The sequence below is a fragment of the Notolabrus celidotus genome, chromosome 2 (assembly GCF_009762535.1).
Source record: "Notolabrus celidotus isolate fNotCel1 chromosome 2, fNotCel1.pri, whole genome shotgun sequence".
Classification (NCBI taxonomy): Eukaryota; Metazoa; Chordata; class Actinopteri; order Labriformes; family Labridae; genus Notolabrus; species Notolabrus celidotus.
In genome coordinates, this window is record NC_048273.1 from 30,259,704 (window position 1) to 30,277,027 (window position 17,324).

At 38.6% G+C, this 17,324-nt stretch overlaps 1 protein-coding gene across 1 annotated transcript in view; it reads left to right on the forward strand.

Annotated features, from left to right (window-relative positions):
* The first annotated feature begins 2,050 nt into the window (after nucleotides 1-2,050).
* pik3ca (phosphatidylinositol-4,5-bisphosphate 3-kinase, catalytic subunit alpha) overlaps nucleotides 2,051-17,324 on the forward strand; it is a 40,300-nt gene continuing 25,026 nt past the window's right edge. Inside the window, exons 1-6 of the mRNA XM_034673146.1 lie at nucleotides 2,051-2,525; nucleotides 4,956-5,024; nucleotides 10,694-10,800; nucleotides 11,038-11,206; nucleotides 11,717-11,843; nucleotides 16,940-17,149. Coding sequence (XP_034529037.1) covers nucleotides 10,745-10,800; nucleotides 11,038-11,206; nucleotides 11,717-11,843; nucleotides 16,940-17,149 — 562 coding nt within the window. The 5' untranslated portion in view covers nucleotides 2,051-2,525; nucleotides 4,956-5,024; nucleotides 10,694-10,744. The remainder of the gene's footprint in view (nucleotides 2,526-4,955; nucleotides 5,025-10,693; nucleotides 10,801-11,037; nucleotides 11,207-11,716; nucleotides 11,844-16,939; nucleotides 17,150-17,324) is intronic.

Consider the following 17,324-nt stretch of genomic DNA (forward strand, 5'->3'; position numbering starts at 1 on the left):
TGCTCATAGGCCTACATGACATAACACTAACTTATATTGTAACATATTTTTTCTTTTCTGTATCAAGTAACCAACCTTTATTACCTGCAGTGTGTCAATGTTTTTGATAAATATAATCATTTCAGCTTATACATGTAGTAACTGTAGAGTAATAGTGCATTGGAGTATAAGAAAATAATCAAGCAAAAAACAACAAGTATTAGATAATAACCAATAAATATTAATATTGATGATTTAAACATAATATATCACGTACACTTATTTGGCTTGACTGAGGATTGATTACTACACTGAATTGTATAATATCTTATTCATTCTATTTCATTTTATTGCATTTTATTTTATTCATATCTTATGTTATTCCTTCTTTCTATTAATATTTTTTACTTTCTTACACATGTATAAGAGCATATGTAATGGCTGAATTTCCCCCTGGGATACATAAAGTGTTTCTGATTCTGATTCGGAACTGTTATGACTGTTTTGCAGCATGCTTCTTGTAGTTTACATTTTTTTTTAATTGTAGGAAAATGCTTTACAGGGAAGAGGGAACAGTCCTGGAAAATGGCTACAAAGTCCTTCACAGTTTTGTCTGTGCTTTAAATTGTGTCATTGGACAGGCATCTTCTTTCCAAGTCCTCAAATAATTAGGTTATATAAGTTATACAAAACTGACAATACAATAAGAAAAAAAACCCAGTACAAACAAAAGGGAAGATAAATATAAGAAAACAAGCAAAATAAATAAAGAGAGTAAATAAACAGAAAAGGGAAAATACACAAATAAAAGCAATCCTATTCCTCTTGGTGATGTTTAGAGGTTAACATTATAGTTTTCCATGTCACAATGTTACTTGTCATAATCATACATGATGTACTTTAGTAATAGAGGACAGATTAATTGAACCTCCAATATCATCATACTCATCCTCTCCAATTATTTCCAGATAGGGACCCCATATAGATCTGAATACCTTAGTGTTATTATTCGTTCTATAGATATGCTGTTCAAAAGAAGCTATGATATGATACTTTTATTTTTTCAGATTCAGATTCAGATTCAAAATACTGTATTAGTCCCAGAAGGGCAATTCAGTTTTACAGTCAAACTGTCCATAGTACAAAATATACAGTAAAGGAAATAAATAACCCGTCGTGACATCAGCAACTACCACAAAAAGTGACCATACAGCAGAGCGGGACGCTTGGTAGTTCTCGATTTATTCTGCCTTTTGTGCATTTAGCAGCCTTATGGCGGAAGGAATACAATTATTTGCATAGCAGTTTGTTTTCCGCACTGGCACATAATACCGCCGACCTGAGGGCATGATTGAAAATTCACTGCCAAGTATGTGTTCAAGTTGGGTCATAAATTCAGTTTGCTTTCTGGACCACCCGCACTGTCCAAAGGGAGCAGAGGTCCTTAAACTGGACTCCAGTGACTTTGGAGCACAGCCTGATGATGTCATTCAGACACTTCTTGTCTTTCACAGAGAGACAGCCAAACCAGCATATAAAGGAATACATTACGAGACTTTCAATAAAACGTTAATAAAAGGAACATCAAATATTTTTGCTGACACCAAAATAGTTAAGTTTCCTCAGCAAGTCTGGTTTGCTCGTTTGGCAATGCTGTCAGTATTTTCACTGAATTTCAGGTTAGAGTCAAACACGGTACCCAAATACTTATACAATTTGCACTATTTGTACCTTTTCACCATGGATCGTGCTAGTTTTGAGGTCAACACTGGTTTTTCTAAAATCTATGATCATTTCCTTGGTTTTTAATACGGAAACTATCATCCATTTTTGGAGTAAAAGTGAATCTTATAGGGAAAATAAAAGTGGGAAATACTGATGTACATTCATGTGGGTGTGCAAATACTGCATGCCACCACTGCTGAGTTGGTGCCCCAGCTGGGCCACCCCAGGCAAAAGAAATGTAGACACACCCCTGGCAGAGAAGAGAGGGTGCCACGCCCACAAACATAAACATTCCATGGTATCTTATTGATGCCCTGTGGTGGTGGTATTATGGGGTCATATCAATGTGGTTTTGTTGCTCAAATAATGCTTGTGCGACATTTGAGGCACTAATGTGTCACACTGATGAATGACACACACAGAATAACTGTTTGTGTGGTAGTGGAGGAAGGGAGGAGGAGGGGGGCCTCAGACAGACAGCGTGGCTGCAGTACCGCAGCAACACTCCACGTCCAGTCCACCAGCTCCCCGACTTGCTCTTAAAGATACTCAGGTTTGCAATTCTGACTGGTGATATTTGGAGATATTTGTTACCTTGAAGAGCCCACAACAAAAGGAGGGGTTTTAATGAGGACGCGGAGCAGCGAGTACTACAGGCGCGGTTAGCTGGCAGAGACGTCCGATAACAGGCTGCTTTACCCGGAGCCGGGAGACACTAACACCGGCCGCTGGGAACCAGAGAGGTCGGCTAGCTGGAAGAAGGCTAGACTGGCATTACTCGGCCAGACTAGCATCCTCAAGCACCTCGCCCACCCTAAAAGGTAAGCTAACATGCTGAAATACACATATATGGACCCTCCAATAAACGGAGTGCCTTCCTCTAATGTTTGGATTCATTAACAAGGGGATGCCTGGCTCATCGTTAGCCACTAGCTTGTGAAGACATCCAGCTAATTCTGTCATTCCTCAAACTGGTGGAGCTGTTTTGATAAGACATGGTGGTCCATTAAATGTGTGTATCATTTCATTGTTTGATAAATATTGTCATGCTGTGTCATCTGAGTTGTCACCCCCTGCAGTGGTGGACAGTAACAGAGTAAATTTACTTGAGTACAGTGAATAATTGTATGATCTTAGAGTTCTTGTATGGGAATTTTATGTCTTTTAAAATAAGTTTTATTTCTTTATCTTGACTTGTACGTTTTTATGATCTGCCTGTTTTATTTTGCTGCCCATGTAAAGCACTTTTTGAAAAGTGCTCTACAAATGAAACTACTATTATTATTATTATTGTTATTGTTATTATTATTACTACCGTACTTAAGTACATTTTTGAGCATCTGTACTTTACTTGAGCATTATTTTTTGGGGGAACTTATTATTTTTACTCCACTACATTTAAAAGACAATTATTGTACTTATTACTCCACTACATTTCTATCAATGCTCTAGTTACTCCCTACTTTTGCTTTGAAGTCAGCTCATGAATTTCCTTGTCTTTTCTGAAATCATATCCCTTAGACCAGGGGTTCCCAAACTTTTCAGCCCGTGGCCCTCAAAATATAGGTGCCAAAGACCCGCAACCCCCACTGTCCCTCGGAGTGATTTAATGTGTCTTCATTTAGCTGCTCTGCAGAAAATGACCCTACCTCTATGAGCATGTGGCTGTGTTTCCTGTGCTGCTATGAATGAACCTACTGCTACTGATGCTTTTGATAATTCACTGTTCACTAGCCCTAAACTTAGGAGTCATCTGGCAACAAAGAAAGGCAGCAAACTCAATACACATTTTCTATTTTTAAGGTTTTATTTCAAATTTAGCTACTAGTTTTGTCGATATTTTTTACTACAATGGGTAAAATTTACTATTCTTATAAAACTTAAAAAAGAAACATTCTGGAAGACATCTCATGACCCCCCATTTGTGTCTCGCGACCCCCCACGGGGTCCCGACCCACACTTTGGGAACCCCTGCCTTAGACAGTAAAATATGTTTGTGTAGTGCTGTTTGTCTCAGTGGTTTAGTCGTACCTGTATATCAAACACAGCAAATTTCACTCAGATCAGGCAGTTCATTTAGAGGTGATAATGATGGCTTTAATTCTCCACCTGAGCACCTATGACCATATCTTCAGCCCGTGTTAGAGGTTTTTGAAATGAAGAACGATACATATCGTTTGAAATGTTCACCTTGTTTCCCACTCTGCTCAAACGTACAAACATTCACTGTCCAACCTGAGAAAGCGTGCTGAGCTACGTAACGTTTGTTTCATTCCAGATGAATATTTCAAACAAAGGTGTCTGTGCTTGGAGTAACTTAGTTTCTGTTTTTATTCCATGGTATAGTTTTTAGAGATTTCAAGTAATGTTTTCTAGATAAACATAATGTAACAGAATGTACTTCTATGCATTCTTGACTGCACTTATGTATTGTGAAAATACAACGGTTTGAGATATTTTAAGAAGTACTTTGTATACTTAAGTATTTTTAAAAGCAAGTACTTCAGTACTTTAACTCTAGTAATAATCTGACAGAGCAACTTTCACTTGTATTGGAGTAATACTTGACCAGGAGGATCTATACTTTGACTTAAGTTATGAAGCTGTGTACTTTGTGCACCACTGATGATAGCTAACCTGCTTCCTAGGCAGCGTTAATATTCTAAACTAACATGGTTTTGATTTGATTTGATTTGATGTCTTTATTTTAAACATTTAAAAGTAAAATAGAAAAAAAAAACATACAAGTAAAAAAGAAGAAATAGTTATACAAAAAAACCCAAATCATCAGTTCCATTAGCAAGCACTGAAACATTTTACTTTACATGTGCGAAAAGGAGTAGGAAAAAGTGGAAACTTATCTAACCCTACCTCTTTATTCACTATTTTCTGGCATTATATGAGTGCATTCCCACAAAACAAATCTTCACATCCTATCTTCATACTTATACCTACAATCAAAGGCAAACCCCTCATGATTATCAACTCTTGTCTTCCTCCTTGTACCACATGAAAATGAGTTCTTTATACCTCTTCCTGAACTGGATTATGTTCTGACATTGGTGTAGCTCCATAGTGAGTCTGTTCCAAAGTTTTACTCCACAGATTGAAATACAAAAGCTTTTCCTTGTGGTCTGAACACTCACCATCTTTAATCTTAACTTCCATCTTAATGGATGCTTTTTTTGGATGCTAGTGTTGATGTTCGTTTTCTAATGTCCTCTTTTCTCCAATACATGTGTCTGTGACAGAGTGAAGATGGATTGAATCCTGAAGTGTGGAACTGTCCCAGCAACAAAATAGGAGGACTTCTCTCTTGGGTATGCTTTACAAATCCCTCTCTCCATCTGCTTTCAAAGTATATTCAGTGGGGATGCACCAATGATGTTGACAGATACCAAATTGTTTCTGATGCTTTTGGTAATTAACTCACTAACCCTAACCTGAGGAGTCATCTGGCAAAAAGAAAGGTGGAAACTCATTACATTTTCTATTTCAAAGGTTTTATTTGAAGTTTAGCTCCTATTTTTGTCGATATTGTTTACTATGAATGGGTAAAATGTACTATTTTTAGATCACTTTTGTCATTCAACTTTTTTTATTGCAATTTTTCAGTATTTCTTTGTTCACAAGTTAACAAATTATTTATAAGTAATACAAAACCAACAAAGTTAAGACTAAATGTATAAATACAAAAAATACAAAACTAAAAATAATAATGAAAAAAATTATAATTAATAGTACAAACAAAAAGTAAGATAAACGTAAGAAAAAAAGGTAAATAAACACAAAATAAATTATACTACTAATAATGATAATAATAATAATAATAATAATAATAATAATAATAATAATAATACAGATTTTTAGAAAACTCCCTTTTTTTTATTCTGGAAGACATATCACGACCCCCCATATGTGTATCACGACCCCCCAGGGGGTCCCGACACGCACTTTGGGAACCCCTGAGGTAGATGATGGTAAGCTTTTAAGCCCCGTGTTTGAGCCCACTGTAATTTTTTTGCCTATGGAAGCCAAAACAAACCTATTTGGGATAGTTAAAGAACACTGGAACTTAAAAATAGCCCTGATATGAATGATAACATAGCATGGTTTTCATAAAGTTTTCTTTATTTTTCTACATAAAGACAAAAAATGTCCTCTTACTGAGGTTGTGATTGTGAAGCAGGCCAAAAAGTCTTCAAACATTTTTTTTTCAAACATTTTTTTCATTATAAGATGATTCAATTTGAAGTTGTTTTGTAAATTTGCATGATTGAATTTGTGCTTACTCAAAGGTGGTGCAATGAAGGCCTGAAGGATTTGAATTTTGTTCACTAATGTATTTATAATGGAGGTTAATACGGGTCCTTGGAAAAAGAAACAACAGCTCAATTGGTATTTTTATTTTAATTAATTTTAAACATTAGTAGATGTTATTGGCCCGGAGTTTCTGTATTGGTGCATCCATAACACCCTGTTTTCCTTAAACTGAAGAAATAAATGAAAAGATAATTAAGTTAAGTTAAAATCAACCATGATTCTCAAGTGATCTCTTAAAACCCCTCAGTTGTATAATGTGGTACCACTGACCAGACCCTTTGGTAACCACAGTGGGCTCTGCACTGTAGTGGGTCATGCACTGTAGAGACTGAGCTTATGTGTGAACTTGCCAACCTTCCACTGTTGTGTTTCAGTATTCAAAGTAAGCTCATGTCTCTAGGCCAATGTTTCCCCACTCCCCACATCCTGTGTTGTGAGGAAGCTTCCTCTTTTGTCCTAAAGTGCTTAGCTGCATCCTGATCAGGGTCACAGATCGCAGAACAGCTCAATAGCTGGTTTGTTCTAACTGAGGTTTTTTTTTAGTTGAAGCCTGTTTATGTTCATATTTTAATGCTACCATTCTTTGTTAATGAGGTTTGCTCAGTTTCATGCATTTTTGTCTCAGTTACAACTCTAAACTTTAAGTGGGTGGAAAGTTTTAAGTCAGATGGAAGATAAATGCAACAATTTCAGAGGGTGCTTTCCCTTCCTTTTTTTCCTTTTACTCCTTCCATCCGTCCGTTCTTTCTTTCATTCTCCCACTTCTTAGAAAAATACAATACATGGAAGCTAGTTATCCTGAAAATACAGCAATTCATAGAATGTTTCAATATTATATTGAGAATTGTTGCATCCCTATTACAAAGAGATAATGTGAATGATGCAACAACATGAACAGTTTTTTATTTTCCTCACTCTCTGATTCAATTTTCAGAGAATCGTTTGTTTATGGACACAAGTTGGCAAAAGGTTTAATAAAGAAGATATGGTGAAATTTTTTAAGAGCCCACACAAACACATTCTTTCCCATCTCTGTGTCACAATCCACAGTTGAGTCACTGTTGTTCTTGTGTCAGTGAGTGTTGGAACTTAGCAGTTGGTCAAAAATAGTTGTGTCATTGGAGTCCCACAGGATCCGACCATTTCCTGGTATTCTGTCCCCTTAAGATGTGACGGTGAATTCAGGCCCTGATCTAATGTGTAGTGGTGAAACCAAGCAGCAACCTCCGGCCGTGAGAATTGAAGCCAATGCAGAAGTGTTAAAAACTGCAGTTCTACTGGTGTCTGCTTGAAGCTGGCTCCGGAAGTACAGTAAACCATATACACACCCATTCAAAAAAGCTGATCTTTACAGCAGAAATAAACATGTTCACTACCTGGTAAAAAAAAAAACAAGTGTAGCCAGTTTGTAACTAGAAGGCAAACTTATAGAGAAATAACTTCATAACTTTCCACTTGAGGGGACCAGACTACTTCATTTATCTATTATAGAAATAGTCGACAACATATCTAATAGTTCCCTTTAAATCATTCCATTGTTGCAGCTCTAGGGTTTCAGTCTCCATAGTAAACAGTTGATCAGGTTAGTTTCTGCTTATATGATCTTAGTATTACTGCAGTAAGTCAGAGTGGGAATGGTAAGATAATGACAAGGACTTATTTTTACCCTCTCCCTGGTCGTCCTCCACAAAGAAAACTTTGACCCTCGTTGTTTTGTTTACCTGAAGACTCCTCTGCCCTTCCTGTTTCAGTGTTTATTTGGCATCAGTCATTTGACCATGAACTGTTGCTTGGCTCAGTATGAATAAGAACTATTGCTCCGTTTTGATGCTTAACCGCTTTATTGATGTCAATAGAAAACCTAGGTCCAACTAATTTCTACTGAAAGGACCTTTTATATTGAGCTGCTGGACTGATCTGCCATTTAGCTTCACTTGAACTCTTATTGGATTGTTGAAATAAACACTGTTGGCAGTAGTTCAGGGGTCAGTTGCCGCTCCAAGCCTCTACTGTTCAGCGAGCAGATTTAATGAAGCCATAACGGGCTTTGGTGTAAAAAGATGAACTCATATTCCTGCGATAAAGAGGCTGTCAGTGAAGTCATGGTTAAAGGACTTCTGTAGGGTTACAGTTGGTATGGATGTGGATGTAGTTTATAGGTTTGAAGTATTTCAGTATTGATTCTTGGTCTTGGACATTATGTGTGGGATATAAAGGGTTCTTTATGGGGAGATGTGAGTGGATGTGTAGGGTTGTGAAAGGTCTGATCTCATCATCTCGCAGGGTATCTGTCAGGCTGAATTTCCCAAAAAGTAATTGTGTATCTAATTTATTTTGATCCTTTATGCAAAGTGTTGTGCATTCATTGAAAAGTGTAGTGTTCTTTAAAGTCAACATTCAATGGATAAATAGATCACACACTCCCCCTAGCATCCATCAACAAGTCTTATAGAAACCGAGTTTCTCTCAGGATTGGGACAAATGGTGCAGCAGTTTTTCATCAGCAAAGGGTGTCTGGACTTAAATTTGACTTGCTTATAATAGAGTTAAAGAATATGCTCTAGATATAAATCAATCAATCAAGCCTTATTTATATAGCGACTGAAAACAAGAAAGAAGCAGAAATAAAATAATAGCAAGACATTAAAAAACATAAAAATTGATTTTAAAATAGAGACTAATGCACACCAACAACAATAAAATATGTGTAATTGAAATAAGTTAAAGCATCAAATTAACATTAAGAGTATAAATAGTTAAAATATATAAATTAAAAAGGGTAAGGACAAGCATTGAAAATAAAATCAAGGGTAAAAATATTAATAAAACTGAGTAGATACATAAAAATAAATAGTTAAAATTAATAAATTGGAAAACAACATTAAATTAAATATAAAAGTAAAAAGTAAAGTAATCAATTTGTTAAACCCCACATAAAAGCCAGACTTTGTAAATACGTTTTTAGTTTACCTTTAAAAGTCTCAATATTTCTAGTGCTTTATGTAAATGTCTGTGATAGTTTATCACTGCTGTGTCACAGTTTAGAGAAGTTGATATCAAAAGCAATCTGGCTGAACCACAACCTTACACTCAGATTGTTTTCCGGGCATAATTTGCATGGTGTGTTAAAAAGCATTTTCCTTTCAAAGAGCACTGGGAGTCTCATTTAGTTTCTTTCTTCAGTTAAATGTTCAGTGTGCCATGAAAGTAAGACATCATTTAATTTCAATTCAGACTATGCTGAGTTGACACAAGTCAAATCTTCAGCCGAGTCATCATGCAGAAATAAACTTAATTCATCCCATGCAGTTATGAAGCCCTTAATGTGGCCCTTAAATAATAATTTGCAATGAAATGATGCTTTGAATTTATATAAAGGACTAAACAACATCTGGACCGTGAGTGCAGCCTGTTTTTAAGATCAGCTATGCCAGTTTTACACATGTCATTGGTGCCTAGCAGCAAGTCCAGTACTTGTTTTAGTCTTGCTGCTTTTTGGTTGACTGAACATGCTTGTTCCTTTAAACTCAGTAAGCACAGCTGAGCCTCAGTCGCATGGTCAAGCAGGGCTGCAAGTTCACTGAGCAGTTCTGCAGACTCTTCAACCAAAGTAGCTCATATTTAACTACAGTTTGAAATTAAGCTGACAAACAAGGACTATGTTGTGTACCTTTAAATAAAGAAGTTGCACTAACCACTGCATCATTTTGAAAAATGTTAAAATTGGAAAAGGGGCTGATGAGATGGAGGGCATTGATGTGTGAGGGAGAAATTGGTTAGGGGGTGATGGGCCCCAAATGGTTCCCTCTGTAGGCGTTTTTCGACCACAGGAACTTTACCCTGGAAATAGTGACTTTACCCCTGAACTACATGCATTTCGACCGGAGGAACCAGTGTCTAAATTTTGGTTCAGGGGTAGATAATCTCCCCTCTGAAAAGCCCCTGCTTTGGGGGTAGTACTTTTCAGAGGTCCTGGGACTTTCGGTTGAACGTTACGGTGTTTGAGTTTTTTTCTCCATACGTCACTGACCTGATTTGCACAATCTACCTGGGACTTCAGCCCGCGGTCAAAACGCAGACAACAATGGGGGCGCAGGAACCTTTTAGTTCTGGGGAAAGTAGTTCTGCGGGCTAAAATACCCTGGAACTCTTGGTCGAAATGCACCTTATGACAGCATTAGTCTTGCCAGGTTTGCTGCTGGATTAAAAGCATAAGGCAAGTCAAACTATGTTCAATCCATAAAATTCAGATGTTCTTGTTCTTGGTAAGAAATGTCACTGAAAACATCCGTCTCCTGTCCACGTGTTTGATCACAGTACAGTCAAACTGTAAAACAACAGGTTTAAGCATGCAGTACCTCTTTAATGAAGTCACAAGGCACATAGACAGTTGCTCAGTTGGCAACACTGCACCCCATGTGTGCCCTTTAGGTCACCTTGAAAGTGTAGCACATGCACCTTTTGAACAATCACTGTCAGTTGGTCAAGCCTGCTTCTGACTTAGTAACTGAACAAACAGCAGAGCAGAAACTTTCCGACTGCAGATCTCTACTTTTTTTATTTTTTATCAATAAATTGTATCACCTCTGTGGCTTAAGTTGAGCAGGACTTTTGGCTTGTTCTCACTGAGGATTAGAACTGACTTAAGAGCGTTGTTATCTTTCAGGTCTGGCTCTGCAGCTTAACTGTGTGACCGAGCTGGGAGACAGAGAGGAAGATGCCTCCCAGGCCGTCCTCAGGGGAGCTGTGGGGCATCCACTTGATGCCCCCAAGGTATGACACACTAGATTCTTGTTTGGTTACAAATGTTTTTTTTTTATTTAACATTGTGTACTCATACACTTCATGATAATTGAAAGCCCAAAATGTTGTATTCAGTAATGATTTTCATTTTTTTTTTGTCTATTATATAATGCATGTTTTTTCTTAGTTAATAAGAAATCTTCAACAATTAAAAAGTGTGTGATTGGAGCAGAATAGTTGGATTAATGAAGCTGGATGTGTCTGCAGGATCCTGGTGGACTGCCTGCTGCCCAATGGGATGATTCTGACCCTGGAGTGTCTCCGTGAGGCCACACTCATCACCATCAAACATGAGCTTTTTAAAGAGGCCAGGAAGTATCCCCTCCATCACCTCCTACAGGAGGAGACATCCTACATCTTTGTCAGTGTCACTCAGGTGGGGGCTCCCAATCTCATCTTTAATATCCGGTAGCTAGAGGTGTCCATCTAAATAGGTGAACGAAATGGAGATCCATTATTAAAATTTCGATGGAACCAGGCAGCTATTTATAAAGGAGAACAGATCTTTGTCTGGAGTTGCCGAAGCTACCATAGGTTCTTCTTCTTCAAAAACAATCCAGCTCTTTACTCATCTGATACTGTTACTAAAATATAGCCAGAAGGTTCCTACTCAGTGAGAATGTGTGGGAAGCAGTGCGTGCACTTTATTGTGAATGGAAAGCTCACATCTCACTTGTCTCTCTACAGAACTGAGCACAGTTTAGCTTCGCTTTGCTTGAGAAACTGCCGTCCTATATTTGAAAATACCACATGCCTTACACTTTTCAAAGACATTGTTTTTATGCCTGGAGGAGATACTTCAGGTCTCACAGAAGACTACCTTTTGGCTTTTAGAAAAAGTGGAGTATTTTGCACCCAACCTTGTTTTCCTTTTTTCTTTCCACAGGAAGCAGAGCGGGAGGAGTTTTACGATGAAACCCGGAGGCTGTGTGACCTCCGACTCTTCCAGCCCTTCCTCAAGGTTATTGAACCAGTTGGCAACAGAGAGGAAAAGATCCTTAACAGGGAGATTGGTGAGAGGTTCTTCACTTCTGTTAGCATGGATATGTGGTATCCTTGTTTTTCATTTTTGTTAGAGAATTCAACTCTCTAATTGGGTAGCAGTGACTTAAAGCTGGGGTTGGTAGTCAGATTTAGAAACACTTTTTGTTATACTGGTTTAAATGATCTTTATGTCCCGATGGCAATCAATGCATAATGTGTTCTTAACATAGACAGTATGAAATATGGACATAGTATCCGTGACGTCTTTCACCTGGAAAATGGGAGAAAAAGTCAAATGTCCTGGAAAATCACATATAGTCCTGGAAAATTGTTCCAACATGGCTGCGTGCGACCTGACCCGATTAACACAACACATCCCCATTCATTGAAAGTTGAGTGCACACTGTGCTGGAAAAGACAGCGACACTGCGCAACTTTTATCACATCTTTTCTCCCTCACTTCATAATCATGCATTCTCAGAAAATGGGGGTATATTGTCTAGTTTTATGGTACATTAACCTTGTAGAGTGCTCTTTTGATTCAAAGAGTCTTATATTTAAGTTATAGTGTGACCAGTGGAGTCGGGCAGAGACCTTGGGGGTCTGTACCTCACAACTTTGTTAACCATAGCGTGGGGGTCAGTGAAATAATTTGAAAACATTTCTAATAAATTATAAAATTGTGCTGTCATTACAAAACAGCATACACCATTGTTATGATACCATTTGGTGGCTCGAAGGGATATGTGAGTCTTGCTACTGTTAATTTTCTGAAAGCGTTTAAGATCAATTACTTGAGAAGTATAAATGCTGTCATGTTGAGTCCACAAGGAATGAAATGACCCTCTGTTTTAAAGTATACAAGTGGTATTTACTTGATTCAAATTGAAGTGTTATCTGTTTATCACTATGGTACAGGTCTGAAGTATTTATATTGATACGTTTTACAATACAAATAGTTCCAAGGGCAACTAAGAGTGCAAATGGTAGTAAGCATGTGCTTTAGTGATGGGAAGTTGGGCTCTTTTCAGAGAGCTGTCTCTTTTAACTCGGCTCCCAAAGAAGAGCCGGCTCTTACGACTCCCGCACGGCTCTTAATTTAGGATCTGTTGTAGCCGTATGTTTTACCTTAACTTTGCAAAAACGAATGGTTTATGTTGGAAACACTTTACGTACAGTGTTTTTATGAGAAGACTTATAATTGACCGATTTTATGCATTTATTCTGTTGCAAAACCATTCTTACCCTAACTCTATGGATAAGGTTGTGATTAGGGTTAAAGTTAGGGTAAGGATTAGGGTTAGGATTAGGATTAGGGTTAGGATTAGGGTTAGGGCTAGGATTAGGGTTGTGATTAGGGTTAGGGTTAGGATTAGGGTTAGGATTAGGGTTAGGGTTAGGGTTAGGATTAGAGTTAGGGTTAGGGTTGTGGTTAGGGTTAGGGTTGGTATTAGGGTTAGGCTTAGGGTTAGGGTTAGAGTTGGGGTTAGGGTTAGAGTTGGGGTTAGGGTTAGAGTTGTGATTAGGGTTAAGGTTATGATTAGGGTTACGGTTAGGGTTAGGATTAGGTTAAGGGTTAGGATTAGGGTTGGGGTTAGGGTTAGGTTTAGGGTTAGGGTTAGAGTTGTGATTAGGGTTAAATTTATGATTAGGATTAGGGTTAGGTTTAGGATTAGGGTTAGGATTAGGGTTAGGGTTAGGATTAGGGTTGGGGTTAGGGTTAGGATTAGAGTTAGGGTTAGCATTAGAGTTAGGGTTAGGGTTGGGATTAGGGTTAGGGTTAGCTTAGAGTTAGGGTTAGAGTTGTGATTAGGGTTAGGATTAGTGTTAGGGTTGGGGTTAGGGTTAGGATTAGGATTAGGATTAGGGTTAGAGTTGGGATTGGGGTTGGGGTTAGGGTTAGGATTAGGGTTAGCATTAGAGTTAGGGTTAGGGTTGGGGTTAGGGTTAGGATTAGGGTTAGAGTTGGGATTAGGGTTGGGGTTAGGATTAGGGTTAGGATTAGGGTTAGAGTTGGGATTAGGGTTGGGGTTAGGGTTAGGATTAGGGTTAGCATTAGAGTTAGGGTTAGGATTAGGGTTAGGATTAGGGTTAGGATTAGGGTTAGGGTTGGGATTAGGGTTAGGGTTAGCATTAGAGTTAGGGTAAGGGTTATAGTTGTGATTAGGGTTAAGGTTATGATTAGGATTAGGGTTAGGATTAGGGTTAGGGTTGGGATTAGGGTTAGGATTAGATTTAGGGTTAGGGTTGTGATTTGGGTTAAGGTTAGCATTAGAGTTAGGGTTAGGGTTAGGATTAGGGTTAGGGTAAGGGTTAGAACCAGAACTACATTTAAGCAAACAGAACCAGAACCAAACTGAACCAAACCCAACCAGAACTGAACCAGACCTTTACCAGAACTGAACCAGAACCGAACTAGAACCGAACCAGAACCAGAACCAAACCAGAACCGAATCAGAACCGAACCAGAACCGAACCAGAACCGAACCAGAAACGAATTCAAGCAAACAGAACCAGAACCAAACCCAAGCAAACCCAACCAGAACCGAATCAGAACTGAACCAGAACCGAACCAGAGCTGTACCAGAACCCAACCAGAACCCAAACAGAACCCAACTGTACCAGAACTGAACCAAAACCAGAAAAGAACCGACCCAGAACCGTACCAGAACCATACCAGAACCGAACTCAAGCAAACAGAACCAGAACCAGAACCAACTAAAGCAAACAGAACCAGAACCAACTCAAGCAAACAGAACCAGAACCAGAACCAAACCCGAGCAAACAGAACCATAACCAAACTCAAGCAGACAGAACCAGAACCAAACTGGAGCAAACATTATTAATGTCTTCAGGTTGGCATTGAGAAATATCAAATGCCTCAGCTTGGATGGGCTGATCCGATTTCTCCTCTCAGTGAGTATTTGACCGGTCTTCAAGAAGACTCTCTGAAGGAACAGATGTAGCCAGGATACACAGCCTTCCCTCCATCACCATGCTGACCAATCAAAACAAAGTTCTGCTGTGAGCAGAGCTGGGACTGAGCACTGTGAGAGCTAAGCAGCGAAAGGAAAAAAATGAGAGCTGGCTCTCTCTTGATGCGAGCCGGCTCTTCTGATTTACTATAAAGCATCGGCTCTCAGAGCCGCAGCTTTAGATCATGACACATCACTAATGTGCTTAATATGTGTTACAATTATGAGGGGGCCTTGGACAATTGTCTCACCTGTAAGGGGTCCCTGGCTCCAAAAAATTTGAGAACCCCTACTCTAGCTAGTAGGAGTCCAAATCCCTACAATGAAAACAAACGGAACAAAAAGAGTGACACAGCTGCACAGAAACTCCACGTTGTAGACATCGCTGATCATAATAGACATCGCCACGCAGGGAGACAGTTTACATTTTTTAAACCTCTGAGAGATCTTCAAATACAGAGTGCGTATTTACACCAGTGCGTTTTTTTCAGAGTTTACGGTAACTCAAATAAAAAAACGTGACATTTGCTTTGTTTTATATTGACCACTTAGCAGTATGAATATCATGATTAAGAAGGTATATTTTGAGTTTGAGTTGAGTTCAGAAACATTTGTGGCCATTTTTGTCATTCAGTTCTATTTAGGTCATTAAAGCACTGATCCTCTGATCATTATTATTATTTAATTATTTCAGTAAGGCAGCTTCCTGATTCCTTTGCTGGCTCTTTTGTTTTTTTCTTGGCTCATTTTATATTATTTGAGAAAAGAGAAAGCTGAGATGTTGCCTATCATTGTTACTCGGTTGCACTAATAAAGTGAAGTGCTGTACAGCTGTGGTTGCATTATTCTATTATCAATTTGCCATAATTTTTAAGTATGTAAGAGATGATTTCATTGATAGCCATAGATTACATGTCTTTCAATGTAGACTTCCACTGAGAGGAACATATTAGACTATTTAGGAACTAAATTAGGAACTAAATTTAGACTGTCATACCAGCTTGATCAGCCTCCTAGCCAACAGCTACAGTGTCCCTGCCTGTCGATCAAGTCAGCTGTACCTCTCATTGGAAGACTCGTAATCTTAATATCTTCGAAATTGCTGCGTTAGAAAAAAATGTGCCCCCCCTACGGTGTGTGCCGATCGAGAAATGAGCTATCCAGACTACACTCGTCTTTTGAACCAGGCTGTAAACATTTTTATTTCTTCTGTAATGCTCGTCTTTTTTGAATTGGTGTGTATGTGGTTTCCGGTACTTCCGGAGCCAGCCTCAAGCGGATCCTCAATGAACTGCAGTTTTTAGCACTACAGCATTGGACTCATTCTTTTAGACCGGAGGTTGACGCTTAGTTCTTAAAAAAGAGCGGGAAAAAAGCTGCTATCTACAGCTGGAGTAAACCTGGGAAAACACCAACCAATCCCTGCCACCAGGATCCAAATTATGAAACCAATCAAATCCCGTCCTGCCGTTCTGCCCGCCTCCTGTGCGTAAATTTCATGTTTGTTTGTGTTTTTAAATTTCACTCTGATAATGTTTTGATGTTTTCTTACCGCTGAGTGAGACATGAGTTGACGTAGTGCAAAACACAAATGATGTGCTGAGGACCGGTTTTGAATCAGTCGCGATCATATGGTCAGCGGCGCTTGTGCATGTGAGCGGAGGCGTCGTTTTGGAGGGTAGGGGTGGATGGGTTAGACGGAGTCCCGAGGGAATGCTACATTCAAATTCATGCTAGTTTTCCGTGACTACCAACCCCAGCTTTAAACCCACCAATGACTCATCATAAAAAATGACATTTATTTAAAAGTTGCCATCATAAATTAATGATTCTATTTCAATTTTTGATTTAATAGGAAAGATAATGGACACGCAACACTTTCAGAAAATAAGTAAATGTTTAGCTGAGAAATATGAAGTACAATATTGTATATCTATTAGGTTGTTGAGAAAGACAGCGTACCTCAGCTTGGTTTTAAGACTATTTCTGAGCCTCAGTTTAATAAAAAGAGATAATTTTCAGGTCTATTTCAATGTCTAGGTTATTGTTTTGAATTCTCAAGGAACAACAGTACATGTAAAAGGAAAACTATTGCCCAAGTTCCTTTTTAATAGACTGAAAAACACTGACGCTGCTTTATCTTTCATAAGGTTTTGCCATTGGTATGCCAGTTTGTGAGTTCGATCTCGTGAAGGATCCTGAGGTGCAGGACTTCAGGAGAAACATCCTGAATGTTTGTAAAGACTCTGTGGAGATGAGAGATGCCGGCGGGCCCCACAGCAGAGCCCTGTATGTTTACCCTCCCAATGTAGAATCAACACAGGAACTTCCCAAACACATCTATTGCAAGCTGGACAAAGGTAGGCAACCTCTTCAGTCTGTTTCCTTTTAGTGTGTAATGAATAAAAGAAGAGGAAAGGGCAAAGTGGAAACCTGACGGGAGTAAAAGGGATGTCTTTTGAAATAATAATAAACACAAAGAGAGAGCACTAAGAGACAACTAGAGGAACACAGAGAGCCAGAAGTAAACATTTT